General features: G+C 46.3%; 1 protein-coding gene and 1 long non-coding RNA gene across 2 annotated transcripts in view; one reads left to right on the top strand and one right to left on the bottom strand.

The window, feature by feature from the left end:
• Window positions 1-12,144, bottom strand: part of LOC120102401 (uncharacterized) — a 33,815-nt gene extending 21,671 nt beyond the window's left edge. The window contains exons 1-2 of the long non-coding RNA XR_005503972.2: window positions 8,784-12,144; window positions 1,182-1,427 (exon numbers count right to left, since the gene is read on the bottom strand). This is a non-coding gene — a long non-coding RNA (uncharacterized LOC120102401). The remainder of the gene's footprint in view (window positions 1-1,181; window positions 1,428-8,783) is intronic.
• On the top strand, window positions 432-1,514 carry Tead4l1 (TEA domain transcription factor 4 like 1). Its single transcript, XM_006237423.5, has 2 exons — window positions 432-1,231; window positions 1,329-1,514. The coding sequence occupies exons 1-2, from the start codon at window positions 833-835 to the stop codon at window positions 1,440-1,442; spliced, it is 513 nt and encodes a 170-aa protein (XP_006237485.1). The 5' UTR covers window positions 432-832; the 3' UTR covers window positions 1,443-1,514.
• Window positions 12,145-14,941: the final 2,797 nt, after the last annotated feature.

Raw genomic sequence — 14,941 nt, 5'->3', positions numbered from 1 at the left:
GATGTTTAGGGTTGTGTTAACACCCCCTCACCAGCTTATCTCTAAGGGAGCATCAGCTTGTCCTCACTATCCACTGGTTCCAATAGCTGTGACATTCCAATCCTGTTGTGTAATGACAAAATGGAACCCAAGCCTCCACCCCAGCATACCTGTGACCCTGAAGTCTATGACTCTGTGGAATGTTTAACATTGCGATGTGGAGGAAGCGACACCTGCAAGAAGGACACGAGCCACAAGCTGCACTGTGAAGCCGGGCACACAGTGCCGAAGCCATTGACCTGTGGGTCTCTGAACGGGACACAACCACTAATGGGACTGAAAAATTTCACAGGTTTGCCCTGGGATATTATAGAAAATTATTTATATGATTGTTGAAAATAAAACACACCTCATGGCATTAAAAAAAAAATGACGTGTGCACAGAGCAAGGTGGTAACCTCTTGGCCCGCAGTGATCGGAATTGATGGTGTTCTCTGCCTGGGTTGACAGTCTCATGTCAAACAGCTAGGTGCCAGGCATGACCTAGAAGGGACCTTTGCTTTGGGGTCGCAATCCTGGAATTGGCAGGAAGCTATCATAACTGTTAGCGACACTGAGCACTGAGGCCCACCCATGTAACAGCTGTCTGCTTGGGCGAGTAGTCCCGTAGTGGCAGTGGACGTGTGCACGTGTGCTGTGTTTTGTTTCTTTTGGTGCTAAAGATGGATGCCAGAACTCAGTGGCTCAGATTTACTTTCATTAAACGCATCGAGGTGCCCATGTCGCTATGCAGTCGTCATCCCACAGGTCATCCCTCTAGCTCCGGGGCCAACAGCATCCAGCACCGAGGTTCATGCCCTTGGCCGCTCCATCTCAAAGGTGCTGGTACCCTCCCCCACCCCTAGTGTGCAACGCCTGCCCTCCTGCCCATCTCATTGCTGCTACTTCCGGGTCTTTTCCTTTTCCTCTCCTGGAAGTGTCTGCCTGTCTTGTCACTGACAAAGGGGAGAGGCCTGACTTCATATCCAGGAACCTCCTAGGATGGGCCTGGGCTGGAGGTGAAGGGATTCTAAGCCTCTGTGTCCCTGGGATTCCACAGACAGAGTTTGCTCGCTATGAGAATGGTCACTATTTGTACCGCATCCACCGGTCCCCACTCTGTGAGTACATGATCAACTTTATCCACAAGCTGAAGCACTTACCAGAGAAGTACATGATGAACAGCGTGCTGGAGAACTTCACCATCCTGCAGGTACGACATGCGGCAGATGCCCATAAGGGAGTGCATCAGTGGGTGGTGCCAATGGCTTCCCTATCCAGGGTTTTGACCTTCACCTTCTCTACTGCAGGTGGTCACCAACCGAGACACACAGGAGACCTTGCTGTGTATTGCATATGTCTTCGAAGTTTCAGCCAGCGAACATGGGGCTCAGCACCACATCTACTGCCTGAGGAAAGAATGAGAGACTTGGAGAGCTATGGTGGGGGAAAGTCAAGGAAATGGGGACCTGGGAGGGAACCTTCAGGGACAGCCCCCAAATGTGCCAGGAGAGCCAATCAGAGTTGCTAGTTCTTTCCTTACCAGGAGCAAACTGCCTGATCTCGCAGTGCTCAACCCCCAATAAACCCAAGGAGTCAAGTTTTTTCAGAGGATCTGATTTAACCTGTATGAACCCAGAAGGGCATGGGAGAAGGGGGCACCAAGAGGCAAGCTGGAAGCGTTAACCTGAGGTGCCCCAGGATGGCCCAGGAACCAGAACCCCGGTGGACTCAGCCAGCCATATCACCTTGACCAAAGCTCAAGACCCAGTGGTCCCTTCTGAGCTGATAGAACCCCATACTCTGCTGCTGGTCACAACAGTGACTGAGGACAGATAGCACGTGGGTCACACACCCAGAGATGCTGTGCAGGACTTAGTGCACACTGTCAGTCAATCCTGCCATCGATACTGGAGTTTCGATATGGAAGAAGGTCCGCCCCTACAAAAGGGGCTGGATTTAGGTGTGACTGCAACATAGTTGTTGGACTGAGACCCTATGAAGAGCTCCTCAGGTGGCTTTGTTCCTTCTGCAGTGGGCCCAGAAGGGGGCAGGGCCTCCAGACTGAAGCAAGGCTTGGAGGTAGGGCATTTTGCTTCAGGGCCAGCTATTCCAGGACCAGCATTTCCAGCTGCCTGACCTTGAAGGGTTCCTCAGCTTCTCTATTAGTCCCTTTTCTCCTCTGCTCAGCACTGATGAGGGGAGAAGGTTTGTACAGTACCTGAGTCTTTTGGTGCCAGTTAAATTATCCAGTCCTCAGCCCCTTGCCTCTCTCCCTCTGGAGGGCCTGGATCTGTTGCTCCCCTGACCTCTCAAGGTGTTCTGCTGTCTGCTTCCCCAGTTGGAGCCAGTTGTAGTAGTCTCGAGCCTCAGGAAGAAAGCTATAACCTGGGCATGTGTGTAGCCAGGACTCAAGGATGCATCTGTGAGGATGTAGCAGTGGGCAGGGCAACATTGTGAGGATGGTACAGAGGTGAGGAGGCAAGGGCTCTGGAGTCAGTCTTGGTTGACTTTGGTGTGCAACCTTTAAAAAAATGTTGTGGTGCCTCACTTACCCCATCTGTAAAATGGGTATAACATTCACCTACCTCGTGTATGGACAGTGCCTCACACAGTGCTGAGTACATCCACATGTTCAATAAATATGCATCAGTACTAACCATGGGAACTTCAATTCCAGCTAAAGATCCAGGCTGGAGAACTATGCACTAGGGTGGGGTGGTCCCTGCAGCAAGTGCCTATCACAGAGAGGACGGATCCGAGGGTCTCAGGGAAGAGGTAGCATGAGGGAACAGGTTATGAGAGGAGGGTGGCTAATAATTACTGGTGTTATTTCTGTGGTTTTGGTGTTGGGGCCAGGGTTTGACACAGGCTAAGCGAACATGACAGTATGCAAATAAGCGTATGTGAGCTGTTTGGCAGCATCTTAGATGAGGAAGACAGACTGAGCTACCCAGTCTTTCTGGAGCCCCAAGTTCCCTCTCCTTAGCACAAAGCAATTTAACCCATACCCTGCTCCCTACCACGTTAGGATGGTGACCAGACACAAGCCTCCTTCCTTCCTACTGTGCCAGGTAGAGGTCCTGCCATCAAACGGGGTCAGGGGTACTTGAAATTCTACTGCAACCCTGGCCTTGTGACCAGGATTCACAAGTCCACATGCAGGCCTGTGTTTGCAGTCTCCCTCCCCATGTCCAAATCCTAGCCCTGGACCCCTCCTGCTGCCCAGGAGCACACTCTTGGAAGCACCAGCCTCAGACATTCAGACTTCTATGGAGTCAGCCTCCTGGTACAACATTTTCCTATTGGAAGCAGGTCAGTCCAGATGTTTGGGTCCCAATGTGGGTCGTTTTTCCTGTGTTAAGTGACCTCAGTGGTCTAATGGAAAGTTACCATAGAAGACTGTCTTACTGCCTCTCCATTCAAGTCAACAGGGCACCTCCCTTATCCCACCAAGCTGGTACTGGGCTGAAAACATTTAGCTTTTTAAGATGAGGTTTTCCTCTCTTGTCTGGGCTATTGTCTCCAGTGATCCCTCTGCCTCAGCTTCACAAGGATCTGGGACTATGGGTTCTCCCCACTGAGCCTTGCACTCCTATTTTGAAGACTGAAAAAGCAGGGCTCACAGAGCTTTGGGAATTGGGTTCTGGTGTTGGTGTATTTTTTCCTTTGCTTTGTGAGTGGTTGTTTGACTTCTGAGGTGTGGCAGGCTCTGGGAATGTGACTATGAACAGAATAGTCAGGGTGGCTGTGAGCTTGCCTTGGACTGAGGTGGGGGTGAGGTGTGGTTGGCAGCAAGTTAAGGAGACTCATAGGTAGTGGGCAGTGGGAGGAGGTGGGTACCCAAAGTCAGCTTCACTTAAGTGGAGGCCGCTCAGTCCTGGGTTCTGCACTGACTCCTGAACTGCAGACAAGTGGATTCGAAGGAAGGAACATTCCAAGGGAGAATTGAGAGGCCTGGAGCAAGGGAGGGGACAGGTTTTCCCCAGGGTACACTGACTGACCTAGGTTGGACATAACTCTAGCTAACAGGCCAGGATGGAATGCAGGCAGTTTAGTCCTTTGTGTCCCCCGCACTCCCCTGTAGATGTGCACTTTGGGATGCTCTTAGGATGGGGGTCTTAAGCAAGCGAGTACATTCCTTTGATGCTATTTTTAGAAGAGAGCTCTAGAGCATTGGGTTTGTACAGAGGAGCAGCTGGAACTGTTGTGGGATGGGAACCCATCCAGCCTGCTCCCCTGGGCCTCTGGGGGTGGAAACTATTTGTTTTCTGGATCTGTCCCACTTGGCAACCAGTCAAACACAAGACAGAGTGGAGGCGGCATGGCTACCCGTGTCATTGGGCCTGTGAGATGAGCAAGGGTCCCCAAAGTCCTGGGGAGAGAGAGCCCTCCATCCTGTGAGTGGAAACCTTCTTGTGTTATCTAGTTAGCAGGAAATGTCAGAAATGGATGCAGGGACAGGTGAGAGGTCTTTTGCCTCACAGGGACTGACACTAATGGGGCAGATTGTGCCAACCAAGTGTCACAGGAATGGAAATAGTGTGCCCACCCCACTCCCACCCCCCTGCCCCAACACACAAAAAACACACACACAAAATCTAAAACAAATGAATAAACACACAGACACACACACATATACACACACAAACATACAAACACACACACACATACACACACACACACACACACACACACAGAGAGAGAGAGAGAGAGAGAGAGAGAGAGAGAGAGAGAGAGAGAGAGAGAGAGAAGAACGCTTACGTATGCATGTGTACAAATGGTTGTGTCCTAGACCTCTGCAATAGGCCATGTTTCCCTAGTCTATGGTGCACCCACTCTTTCCCAGGCTGGGTACAGGTCAGATGGCAGAGGGTGGAGGACTGAGGGAAGGCTGGGCCCTGGGACCTTGGGCAGTGTAACCCCTATCTGGGTACCCAGCTACAGAAGAGAAACACCAGAGCAGTGGGAGCTTCCCCCAGGTTTCTACTTGGTGGTCGCATGGGCCTGGCACCTCGGGTAACCCATCTTACAGATCAAAAAGAAAACCTTTGCCGCAAAGACTTGACTCTTTTTTTTTTAAAAAAACTTTTTTTATCTTTATTAACTTGAGTATTTCTTATTTACATTTCGATTGTTATTCCCCTTCCCGGTTTCCAGGCCAACATCCCCCTAACCCCTCCCCCTCCCCTTCTATATGGGTGTTCCCCTCCCCATCCTCCCCCCATTACTGCCCTCCCCACAACAATCACATTCACTGGGGGTTCAGTCTTGGCAGGACCAAGGGCTTCCCCTTCCACTGGTGCTCTTACTAGGCTATTCATTGCTATCTATGAGGTCAGAGTCCAGGGTCAGTCCATGTATAGTCTTTGGGTAGTGGCTTAGTCCCTGGAAGCTCTGGTTGGTTGGCATTGTTGTACATATGGGGTCTCGAGCCCCTTCAAGCTCTTCCAGTCCTTTCTCTGATTCCTTCAACGGGGGTCCTATTCTCAGTTCAGTGGTTTGCTGCTGGCATTTGCCTATGTATTTGCTGTATTCTGGCTGTGTCTCTCAGGAGAGATCTACATCCGGTTCCTGTCGGCCTGCACTTCTTTGCTTCATCCATCTTGTCTAATTGGATGGCTGTATATGTATGGGCCACATGTGGGGCAGGCTCTGAATGGGTGTTCATTCTGCCTCTGTTCTAAACTTTGAAAGGCTTGACTCTTTATAGAATGTAGCTAACTGATATGCCCAGCCAAGCATCTGGCTGCACAGCTGTGATCCTCTCTATCCCAAACCCCTGACCCCCAGAAGAAGAAGGACACCATCATGGACTTACACAGTGGAGTCAAATCTCTAAATATCTTCAAAAAAGTGTCTGTGACTTGGCTTTTGTATATAGACTTAAAAAGGGCTCAGATATGTGTGTGCCTCCTGGACAGTCAGAACCCAGACAGTGGGAATTGTGGCCTTTTTTTACACTGTACAGATGTCTAACATTCAATTTTCAGGTTTTTGTATTTTTTCTATATAAACCTTCATCTCTTCAAGTCTTCAGTAAAGTCTGCCTAAACATAGATGTCTGTGCTCATGTGCTTTCTTTGTGCAGGAATGGAGTTCTGCGCCTGTTACAGAGCATGCACACCATCGGTGCACACAGGGCAGGTGTGCACTGGAGTACACAGACCAAAGGTGCATGCAGGGCAGGTAAGCACTGGAACAGGCCCTGCAGAACCAAGCCAAAGTGAGTAGGAACCGAACTCAGCACTGAAGAGTTAGAATGCTATTGGAAGAGCACACTAGGAGGCTGGCCATGGTTCCACAGCAAGACCAGGCACTTTACTCAGATCAACCACTCTACTGTGCTGAACTGACCTAGTCTGGGCTTCAGAGGGGCCTGGTGCCTGATAAACCTGCTGCACTTTCTCCCTTGGCTCCTGGTCCTGAGCAGGGATGCAGGAGGCCTTGCCTGGATGCATGGGCCTGCCCTTTAGTGGACACCTTCCTCCCTGGACCAGACTCAGGAAGGACAGCAGGTTCTTATTTGGGATGGGAGTTGGGGCCATGACTGAGAGGAGAGTTGGGGCTGAGAAGAGAAGCTGTGGTCAGCCCTGTGCTGAGACATGGTGCATTTACAGAAAGAAGAGGAGAAGCAGGAGTGTGATTGGTTCTCAGTGGTAAAGCAAAAAGGTTTTAGGGTCAGGGGAGGTCAGCTGCTGCTCTTCAGAGGGAGATGAGAGAGACGAAGATGACGATGACGATGGAGAAGTGACCACTTATGTACAGACCCCTGTCTCCCTTTTCAAGGAAGAGGACCAGACCGTTTTTTTATTTAGACAGAATAAAACCATGTTTCCCAGCTTCCATTGTTTGGCTAGTGGAGGTGAGCAGAAGAAAGATTTCCAGGAGGGACATAAGAGGGAGGGGCATGTGCTTTGTTCTAGGGAATTGTAGGGAGAATGGTGTAATGGCTGGATGTAGTGTGACTTTGTAGCAGTGTAACTACACTGGACTCTGAGATGATCTTAGATGATCTTATGTCTCATAGCAGAAAGACCATAGTGTTACACTGTTCTCATGGATTTCATGTGAAATACATTTTTCATGTTTAAGTCATTTCATTGTGGAATGACCTGAAACTGTTTTTGGAATTAGGGGTCAAACTTAATTCTAATCTACAACATCATTCAATCTGGTAGCAAATTTGGAGGCAACACAGTTAAGGGAAAAGGAGGTGATGATGACGATGATGATGATAACGATGATGACCGTATCTACCTACACCGTCTGAGACAAAAGTTGCCACCCTGTCTCAGCCTTCCTAAGGCTTCCATAACAGGCATCCGAGACCATGCTCTGCTCCTCCTTGCACTTCAGTTTACAAAACACTTCCAAAATATTTTCAAGCTCGATGTTCATACAGACGTTCTTTTCATGGATGAAGAGGCTGGGAGAGCAGTGACTAACCTCAACTAGCATCATGGCCTCAGTGTGTAATGTCCCTACAGGCCCGTGTGTTTGAACACTTGGTCCCCAGCTAGTGCACTGCTATGGAAGGTTTCAGAGCTTTGCTGGTCGTAGTATCATAAAGGCAAGGCTTGAACATTACAAGCCAGCACAGTGCCACCCTGAGCTCTCTATGTCTTGATCTATCTAGAGGTGACCGAGCTGAGCCAACTGTTCCACAGCCCCTGCTGTTTCTGTAACCTGACCTTATCTCCCACAACATACAGGATTCCCACAAACCACACCTTGCTTCTCTTTGGTGTTTTATCACAGTAGCCAAAAAACATATCAGGAAAATACACCGCAGACCTTCTGCCTCCCTTGGTGCCTCAGTCAGCTCTCTGGAAATCAGGTGGGATGATGGTGGGTGGTCAGGCTTTGCCTGAAGCTGGGCGAGAGACTGGAAACCCCAGAAAGGAGACAACGTAGAGGTCAGACTAGTACAGTTGTGGAACACTTGCCTAGTCTATGTGGCCCTGGCTTGCATCTAGGAAAACAAAACAAAGAAATTAAAGCAAGATGAAGAAAGCTTTCTTTTTTCATTTTGGTACAGCAGTCACCTTGTGGGTAAAGTAACTCCACTGCTGTAAGGATGATGTGTTGCCCAGGAGGCTGTGGAACTGCAGGAGAAGACAACAGCGGATGACCAACTCCATTGGAGGGAAACATATCCCGCTGGCAGTCGGGGGAGCACATTCTAGAAGGAATTGGAAGTCCTCAGATGATTGCCTGAGTCTTTTGAGTGTCCTGTGACCTTTTTTTATTCATTTATTTTTTAATTACAATTTTGAACAGATTAGTGTTTGTTTGTTGTTTTTTTTCCATCCTCTACAGGCAAGGCCAAGCTGGGAGTTAGATCTTTGTCATAATGCTTTCATTCTGTCTTTTTCCTTTAGTAAAATTGCTTGGAGACAGGATTTCACATAGCTCAGGTTGGCGTCAAACCCATGATTTAGCAAAGGATGACATTTAAGCCCCTTTACTCTCTCTAGCTGCTAAGGATGCTGCTGAGAAGAAAACCAAAGCCGCTGCCTTCAAATAGCATTCACGGGGAAGTCACAAAGTCTATCCTCTCAACTACACTGGAAAACAGCTGCCATTGCATCCATCCCCTAACTAATTTTTCTATCTATTCTCTATTAGAAGACAGGGACGAATGATCATCAAATGAAATAAACCAGGAACGACAGCAGTCCTAAGATCTTAGATGAGGCCCAGCTGTTGTGCCCTGTGGGCAGTGATGGGACTGAGCTGAGAGCCATTCCTGGGTTTGTTACCTGGTGGGAAAGAGCCTCTGTGAACCAGGTGGTCACTGCGGAAGATTGGCCTCTTCTGGGTGTGTAGAGAGCGGCGCGGCGAAACAAAGATGGCGCCGACATCCAGCCTTGTCTGGATGTCGACAACTTACTGCGCATGTGCAGGCTTGTCCCCTTGCTAGGGCTCCCTCTAGTGGTGAACAGCGGTACTGCACATGTGCGGTTTATGCACCAGGTGTCAGTTGACCGTTAATATGTTAATGAGGGGCAGTACCATGCTAATGGGGTGATTCATTCTCCGCCAATCCCTGGAGGACAAGTAGTGGGGTGATAGTGGGGTGATCCATGCCCCACCAATCCCTGAGAGATAATTAGCATACTGTTGTCTATATAAGTCGAGCGATTTTGCTGCTCGGGGTCCCTGTTCAAGAGAGCTGTAACACTAAGAGAGCTGTAACACTAAGAAGAGCTGTAACACAGTAAAGGCTTGTTCGCAGAAGAAACCTGTTGCCGGGCGTCATTCTTGCTGGTGGGACATTGGGCGCGCGACATGGGTGGGCCTTGCGACTGCCTGACCTGGGAACTCCTTGGAGTGCTAAGGTCTTGCTTCCCAGTTTTGGAACTTTACACTGGCAGGTGTCTCCTAAGCATGTTGAGGTTTGAGAGGTCACTGGGCTGGACCTTTTCACCAAGTGCGGAGGTGGCTCCACTCCCAGGCTGTGATGATAATCTTTGGTGATTTCTTCTTGTCGATGAAGCAGGCATTTGGGATGGAATGCAAGAGCCTTCTGTCCCTGGGAAAGCTCTATAGTCTAACAGCATAGTCATTACTGTAAAATTCCCTTTTCCTTTTAGAAAGAGATGACAGGAGGCTGGACAGATGGCTCAGAGGCTGACAGGACTTGCTGCCCTTGCAGAGGACCTAGTTCAGTTCTCAGCACCTACTTGGACACTCAGACCCAATTCTAACTCCAGTTTCAGGGGAACAAGTCACCCTCTTCTACCCATGGGCATTGTATTATACTGTGCAGGCATGTATGCTTGAACACACACCCAGAATTAAAGTAGTTGAAAAATCTTTTACAAGATAACAATAAAAATATGAACATGAGAAAATTAAATTCCAAGTTCTTTTGACATATAATCCATTTTACTTGTTTTACTATGAGAATCTTGCAATGTAGCTTAACTGAACTAATTCATGATGCTCTAGCCTCCATCTCCATTGTGCTAGGCACACAGTACCATGATTCCCTCACATAATCTTTCCAACTGTCCAAATTTCAAAAGTTAACATTGTAAATATGGGTGTTTTGCTTTCATGGATGTCTGTGCACCACCTGCATGCAGTGCCCACAGAAGCCAGAAGAGGGCATCAGACCCCTTGGAACTGGAGTTATAGAGAGCTGGGTGCTGACATTTGGGTGCTGAGAATCAAACCCCAGTCATCTGGAAGAAGAGCCAGGGCTCTAACCTACTGAGCCATCTCTCCAATCCTTTTACCTTATTTTCTTTTAATAAGAATTCTTACTCCACTGCCCCTGCAGGTCTCTTTCTCTTGAGAATTAAACAAAAGCCAACAGGTCTGACTCCTCTGTATCACTTTGTAACCTAAAATTATCAGCAGTGTTTTAAATGACTGAAGAGATTTTTTTTTGCATGGGAAAGAATACTTGATGATCTTTGTCTGGTTACTTATTTTGAAGAATCAAAGGACTAGTTTTGTTTGGTTCAGCTTGCACAACTTGTTATTTTGTGTATCAAGCTATTGTTTTTATGTTGTCTCCTTACCTTGCTCTTTGATTATGGCTCAGTTAGCTCATGTGTCCTCTCAGTGTTTAATATCACTTCTATGCTTAATTAAATTAGCTTAGGCTATTTAAAACATTAAACAGCTGGGCAGGGTGGTTCAGGGCTGTAATTCCAGAACTGGGACACTGATGAGCTCTACACCAGCCCTGACTACGGAGACAAATCTTTTCTCAAAAATCAAAAGAAACAAAAATTTAAAAGGAGAAAGAAAAATATAAAGTTTAGCATTTTAAACACTTAGTATCTAATCTTCTATCTTAGGGTTTGACTGCTGTGAAGAGACACCATGACCAAGGTCATTCTTACAAAAGTACAGCATTTAATTGTGGCTGGCTTACAGGTTTTAATGGTTCAGTCCCTTATCGTCATGGCAGGAAATATGGCAGTGTACAGGTAGACATGGTGCTGGAGGAGCACAGAGCTCTACATCTTGATCCAAAGGCAGCCAGGAAGAGACTGGAATTTGACACTGGGTGGAACTTAAGCATAGGAGACCTCAAAGCTCACCCCTACAGTGCCACTCCTCCTCCAAGGCCACACCTCCTTTAAGGCCACACCTACTCCATCGAGGCTATGCCTCCTAATAGTAGCATTGCCCATGGGCCAAACATTCAAACAGAAAAATCTATGAGCGATAAACCTATTTAAACCACCACACCTGTCTAATGCTGATGGGAAAAAAATCTTACAATATCTCCTACATTTAACATTTAACACTAAATTAACTTAATACTAATCAAGTTTAAATAATTTTAGGGAAACAGCGCTATTGTCATACATACCAATTGATTGGAAAATGTAGAGAAAATTGATGAATTCTTGAAAAATATAATCTACCAAAAGAAAACTGAGGGGACTGGAGCATTCATATCGCCACTAGAGAGTGAATGAGAGTTACAGCGTTTCCCCCAAAAGAAAACACCAAAACCAGGATATTTTTCTAGCAAGTTCTGTTCTACATTCAAGAAACATGAATTCCTCAAGAGAATAACTCATTTGGAAAGCCTGTGTGAGACTCTGAATTCATTCCTAGGTGCAGGCACACACACACACACACACACACACACACACACACACACACACACACACAGAGGCACACGCACACACATGCACACACAGATGGTGAAGGAGGGAAACAAAGTCAGACACATGGATCCAAATGATTACAAACCCTTCAAGCAAACAACCTCAGGAGACTTTACCAGGCTGGGGATCTTTGATGCTAAAACAGAAAAGTAAAAGGTAGCTGTAGGTTACAGGATTATAATCTCGGCAAAGTGGATGCTGAGTGAGGAGAATATTAAGTTGAAATCCAGTCTGGACAATATAACAAGATTAAGAACAACAGAAGCTACATAACAACACCCCGTTTCAAACAAAAAAGAGGAGAAAATCATAAAGTTAGGGGAAAGCCAGGAACATGTGGACGTGACTCAATAACACATGAAATGTAGAACAAAATCCAACAGTGGTTTAAGAAAAGAAGAATCATGACCACATTCCAGCTTTTCCTAGGACCCAGAGCTGATCTTGTTCAATTAAAAGAGGAAAATGTTGTAGTTGTCTCAAAATATAAGAAAAAAAAAAAAGAAGAAAAATAAAGAAACCAAAAAAAAAAAAACCCAAACACATTAAAAAAAAAGCAAAAAACAAACAAAAACTGCAACAAAACAAAACAAACAAAAAGCCAGGAAATGTAAACATTCATTAATAATTAAAAAACAAAAACAAAATCTCTCTAAGGAGGATAATAGGAAACATCACTGACCTCATAAAACCTATAGTGGGTGTGGAAATGGTGAGAAAATCCCATTGAGCATCAGGAAGAATGGATGAAGGCCCTGCTTTCCATGAGGCTAAGCACCCTTGTCAAGGTACCAACCAGAAGAGCCAGGCTAAGGAACGTAAATCTAAGAACTAAAAACATTGTTTTGCAGGGCTTGAACCATGGAAGAGAAGGTACAGAAAAAGTCCTCCATGTCTGGGCTCCTTCAGAGATTCACCACTCTGACTCAAGTTTTGCTCTAGTAAATAAGAGGCTTTTTATTAAAAGAAGACTGGCCAGGACCAACCCAGAAAGAATTCCCTAGATAAGGCCTGAAGGTTTTGTTAGCTAAAGGATTACATAGGCAAAACTTACAAAGTTACACTTTTGGGAAGCAGAAGTAACTGCCTACACCCGGATTTTGTGATTTGTCCAGCAGGTAGGTACCTTGGCTATGCAAGCAAGCAGGTGTTTTGTAAAAAGCAGAACTTAGCAGTTAGTCTGTTTAATCTCATGACCCATCACTCTGTAGGAATAGCCAGAGGCACTGAAATATTTTGAAACAGTCAGCAACTTTTGAAGAGTAGCTCAGCCACACCAGGATGTGGTACATCTCAGGCTACCTGACAGGGTACATTTGAGATCGACTCATTTCCTCATGGACTATGCCAGCTAAAAACAATTCTGTTTTTACGAGCCTAGCACAATAAATTTATCCTCTAACATAAAGTTCACCATCACAAAATCAGCCCTGTTAGGTAATGTAAGACCGATGTGGTAATATGAAAATTTCCTTCTTGGTATGGGAACAGATCCCTCCAAGGTGTAATTAAAAGAAGAGAAAGAAACCTGGTACAAACAAAATGACACCTGGGGAAATAATCACAAGAAATTCAAACCTTTGACAGAAAAAAAGTACATTTTCCCCTCACAGTAAAACATTGGTATAAATACACTTGGACAGTTTGTTGATAATTTCAGGGGGAAAAGCAAACAATTCGTGTCTCAATTCTTTTTCTCACATTTTTGTAAAAACATCTCCACACTTTTGAGAGTAGATCAAGGAGCTGCTCAAGGGCCCAGAGATGGATCAGTGGTTAAAGGGCTTGCGGTTTAATCATGGCGGCTGGAGTTCAGATCCCAGGACCCAGGGACAACACACAACTCTGCAACTCTAGCTCCAATTTGTCCTTCCTACTGTTTTCTAGGGAGGAGTTCAGGACTTGCGTAATTGCTTCGTTGTAGCAGAGGTAGGGAGGTATCTTTCTTTTTTTTTTTTTTTCAAAGTCATTACCTGGGTTTTATTCTTTTTTTTTTTTTTTTATTAACTTGAGTATTTCTTATATACATTTCAAGTGTTATTCCCTTTCCCGGTTTCCGGGCAAATATCCCCTCCCCCCTCCCCTTCCTTATGGGTGTTCCCCTCCCAACCCTCCCCCCATTGCCGCCCTCCCCCCATAGACTAGTTCACTGGGGGTTCAGTCTTAGCAGGACCCAGGGCTTCCCCTTCCACTGGTGCTCTTACTAGGATATTCATTGCTACCTATGGGGTCAGAGTCCAGGGTCAGTCCATGTATAGTCTTTAGGTAGTGGCTTAGTCCCTGGAAGCTCTGGTTGCTTGACATTGTTGTACTTTTGGGGTCTCGAGCCCCTTCAAGCTCTTCCAGTTCTTTCTCTGATTCCTTCAAGGGGGGACCTATTCTCAGTTCAGTGGTTTGCTGCTGGCATTCGCCTCTATATTTGCTGTATTCTGGCTGTGTCTCTCAGGAGCGATCTACATCCAGCTCCTGTCGGTCTGCACTTCTTTGCTTCATCCATCTTGTCTAATTGGGTGGCTGTATATGTATGGGCCACATGTGGGGCAGGCTCTGAATGGGTGTTCCTTCAGTCTCTGTTTTAATCTTTGCCTCTCCCTTCCCTGCCAAGGGTATTCTTTTTCCTCATTTAAAGAAGGAGTGAAGCATTCACATTTTGATCATCCGTCTTGAGTTTCGTTTGTTCTAGGGATCTAGGGTAATTCAAGCATTTGGGCTAATAGCCACTTATCAATGAGTGCATACCATGTATGTCTTTCTGTGATTGGGTTAGCTCACTCAGGATGATATTTTCCAGTTCCAACCATTTGCCTACGAATTTCATAAACTCGTTGTTTTTGATAGCTGAGTAATATTCCCTTGTGTAGATGTACCACATTTTCTGTATCCATTCCTCTGTTGAAGGGCATCTGGGTTCTTTCCATTTTCTGGCTATTATAAATAAGGCTGCGATGAACATAGTGGAGCACGTGTCTCTTTTATATGTTGAGGCATCTTTTGGGTATATGCCCAAGAGAGGTATAGCTGGATCCTCAGGCAGTTCAATGTCCAATTTTCTGAGGAACCTCCAGACTGATTTACAGAATGGTTTTACCAGTCTGCAATCCCACCAACAATGGAGGAGTGTTCCTCTTTCTCCACATCCTCGCCAGCATCTGCTGTCACCTGAGTTTTTGATCTTAGCCATTCTCACTGGTGTGAGGTGAAATCTCAGGGTTGTTTTGATTTGCATTTCCCTTATGACTAAAGATGTTGAACATTTCTTTAGGTGTTTCTCAGCCATTCGG

The sequence above is a fragment of the Rattus norvegicus genome, chromosome 4, assembly GCF_036323735.1.
Source record: "Rattus norvegicus strain BN/NHsdMcwi chromosome 4, GRCr8, whole genome shotgun sequence".
Classification (NCBI taxonomy): Eukaryota; Metazoa; Chordata; class Mammalia; order Rodentia; family Muridae; genus Rattus; species Rattus norvegicus.
Note: the sequence above shows the minus strand (reverse complement) of the source record. Positions and strands in the feature narration are given on the sequence as shown.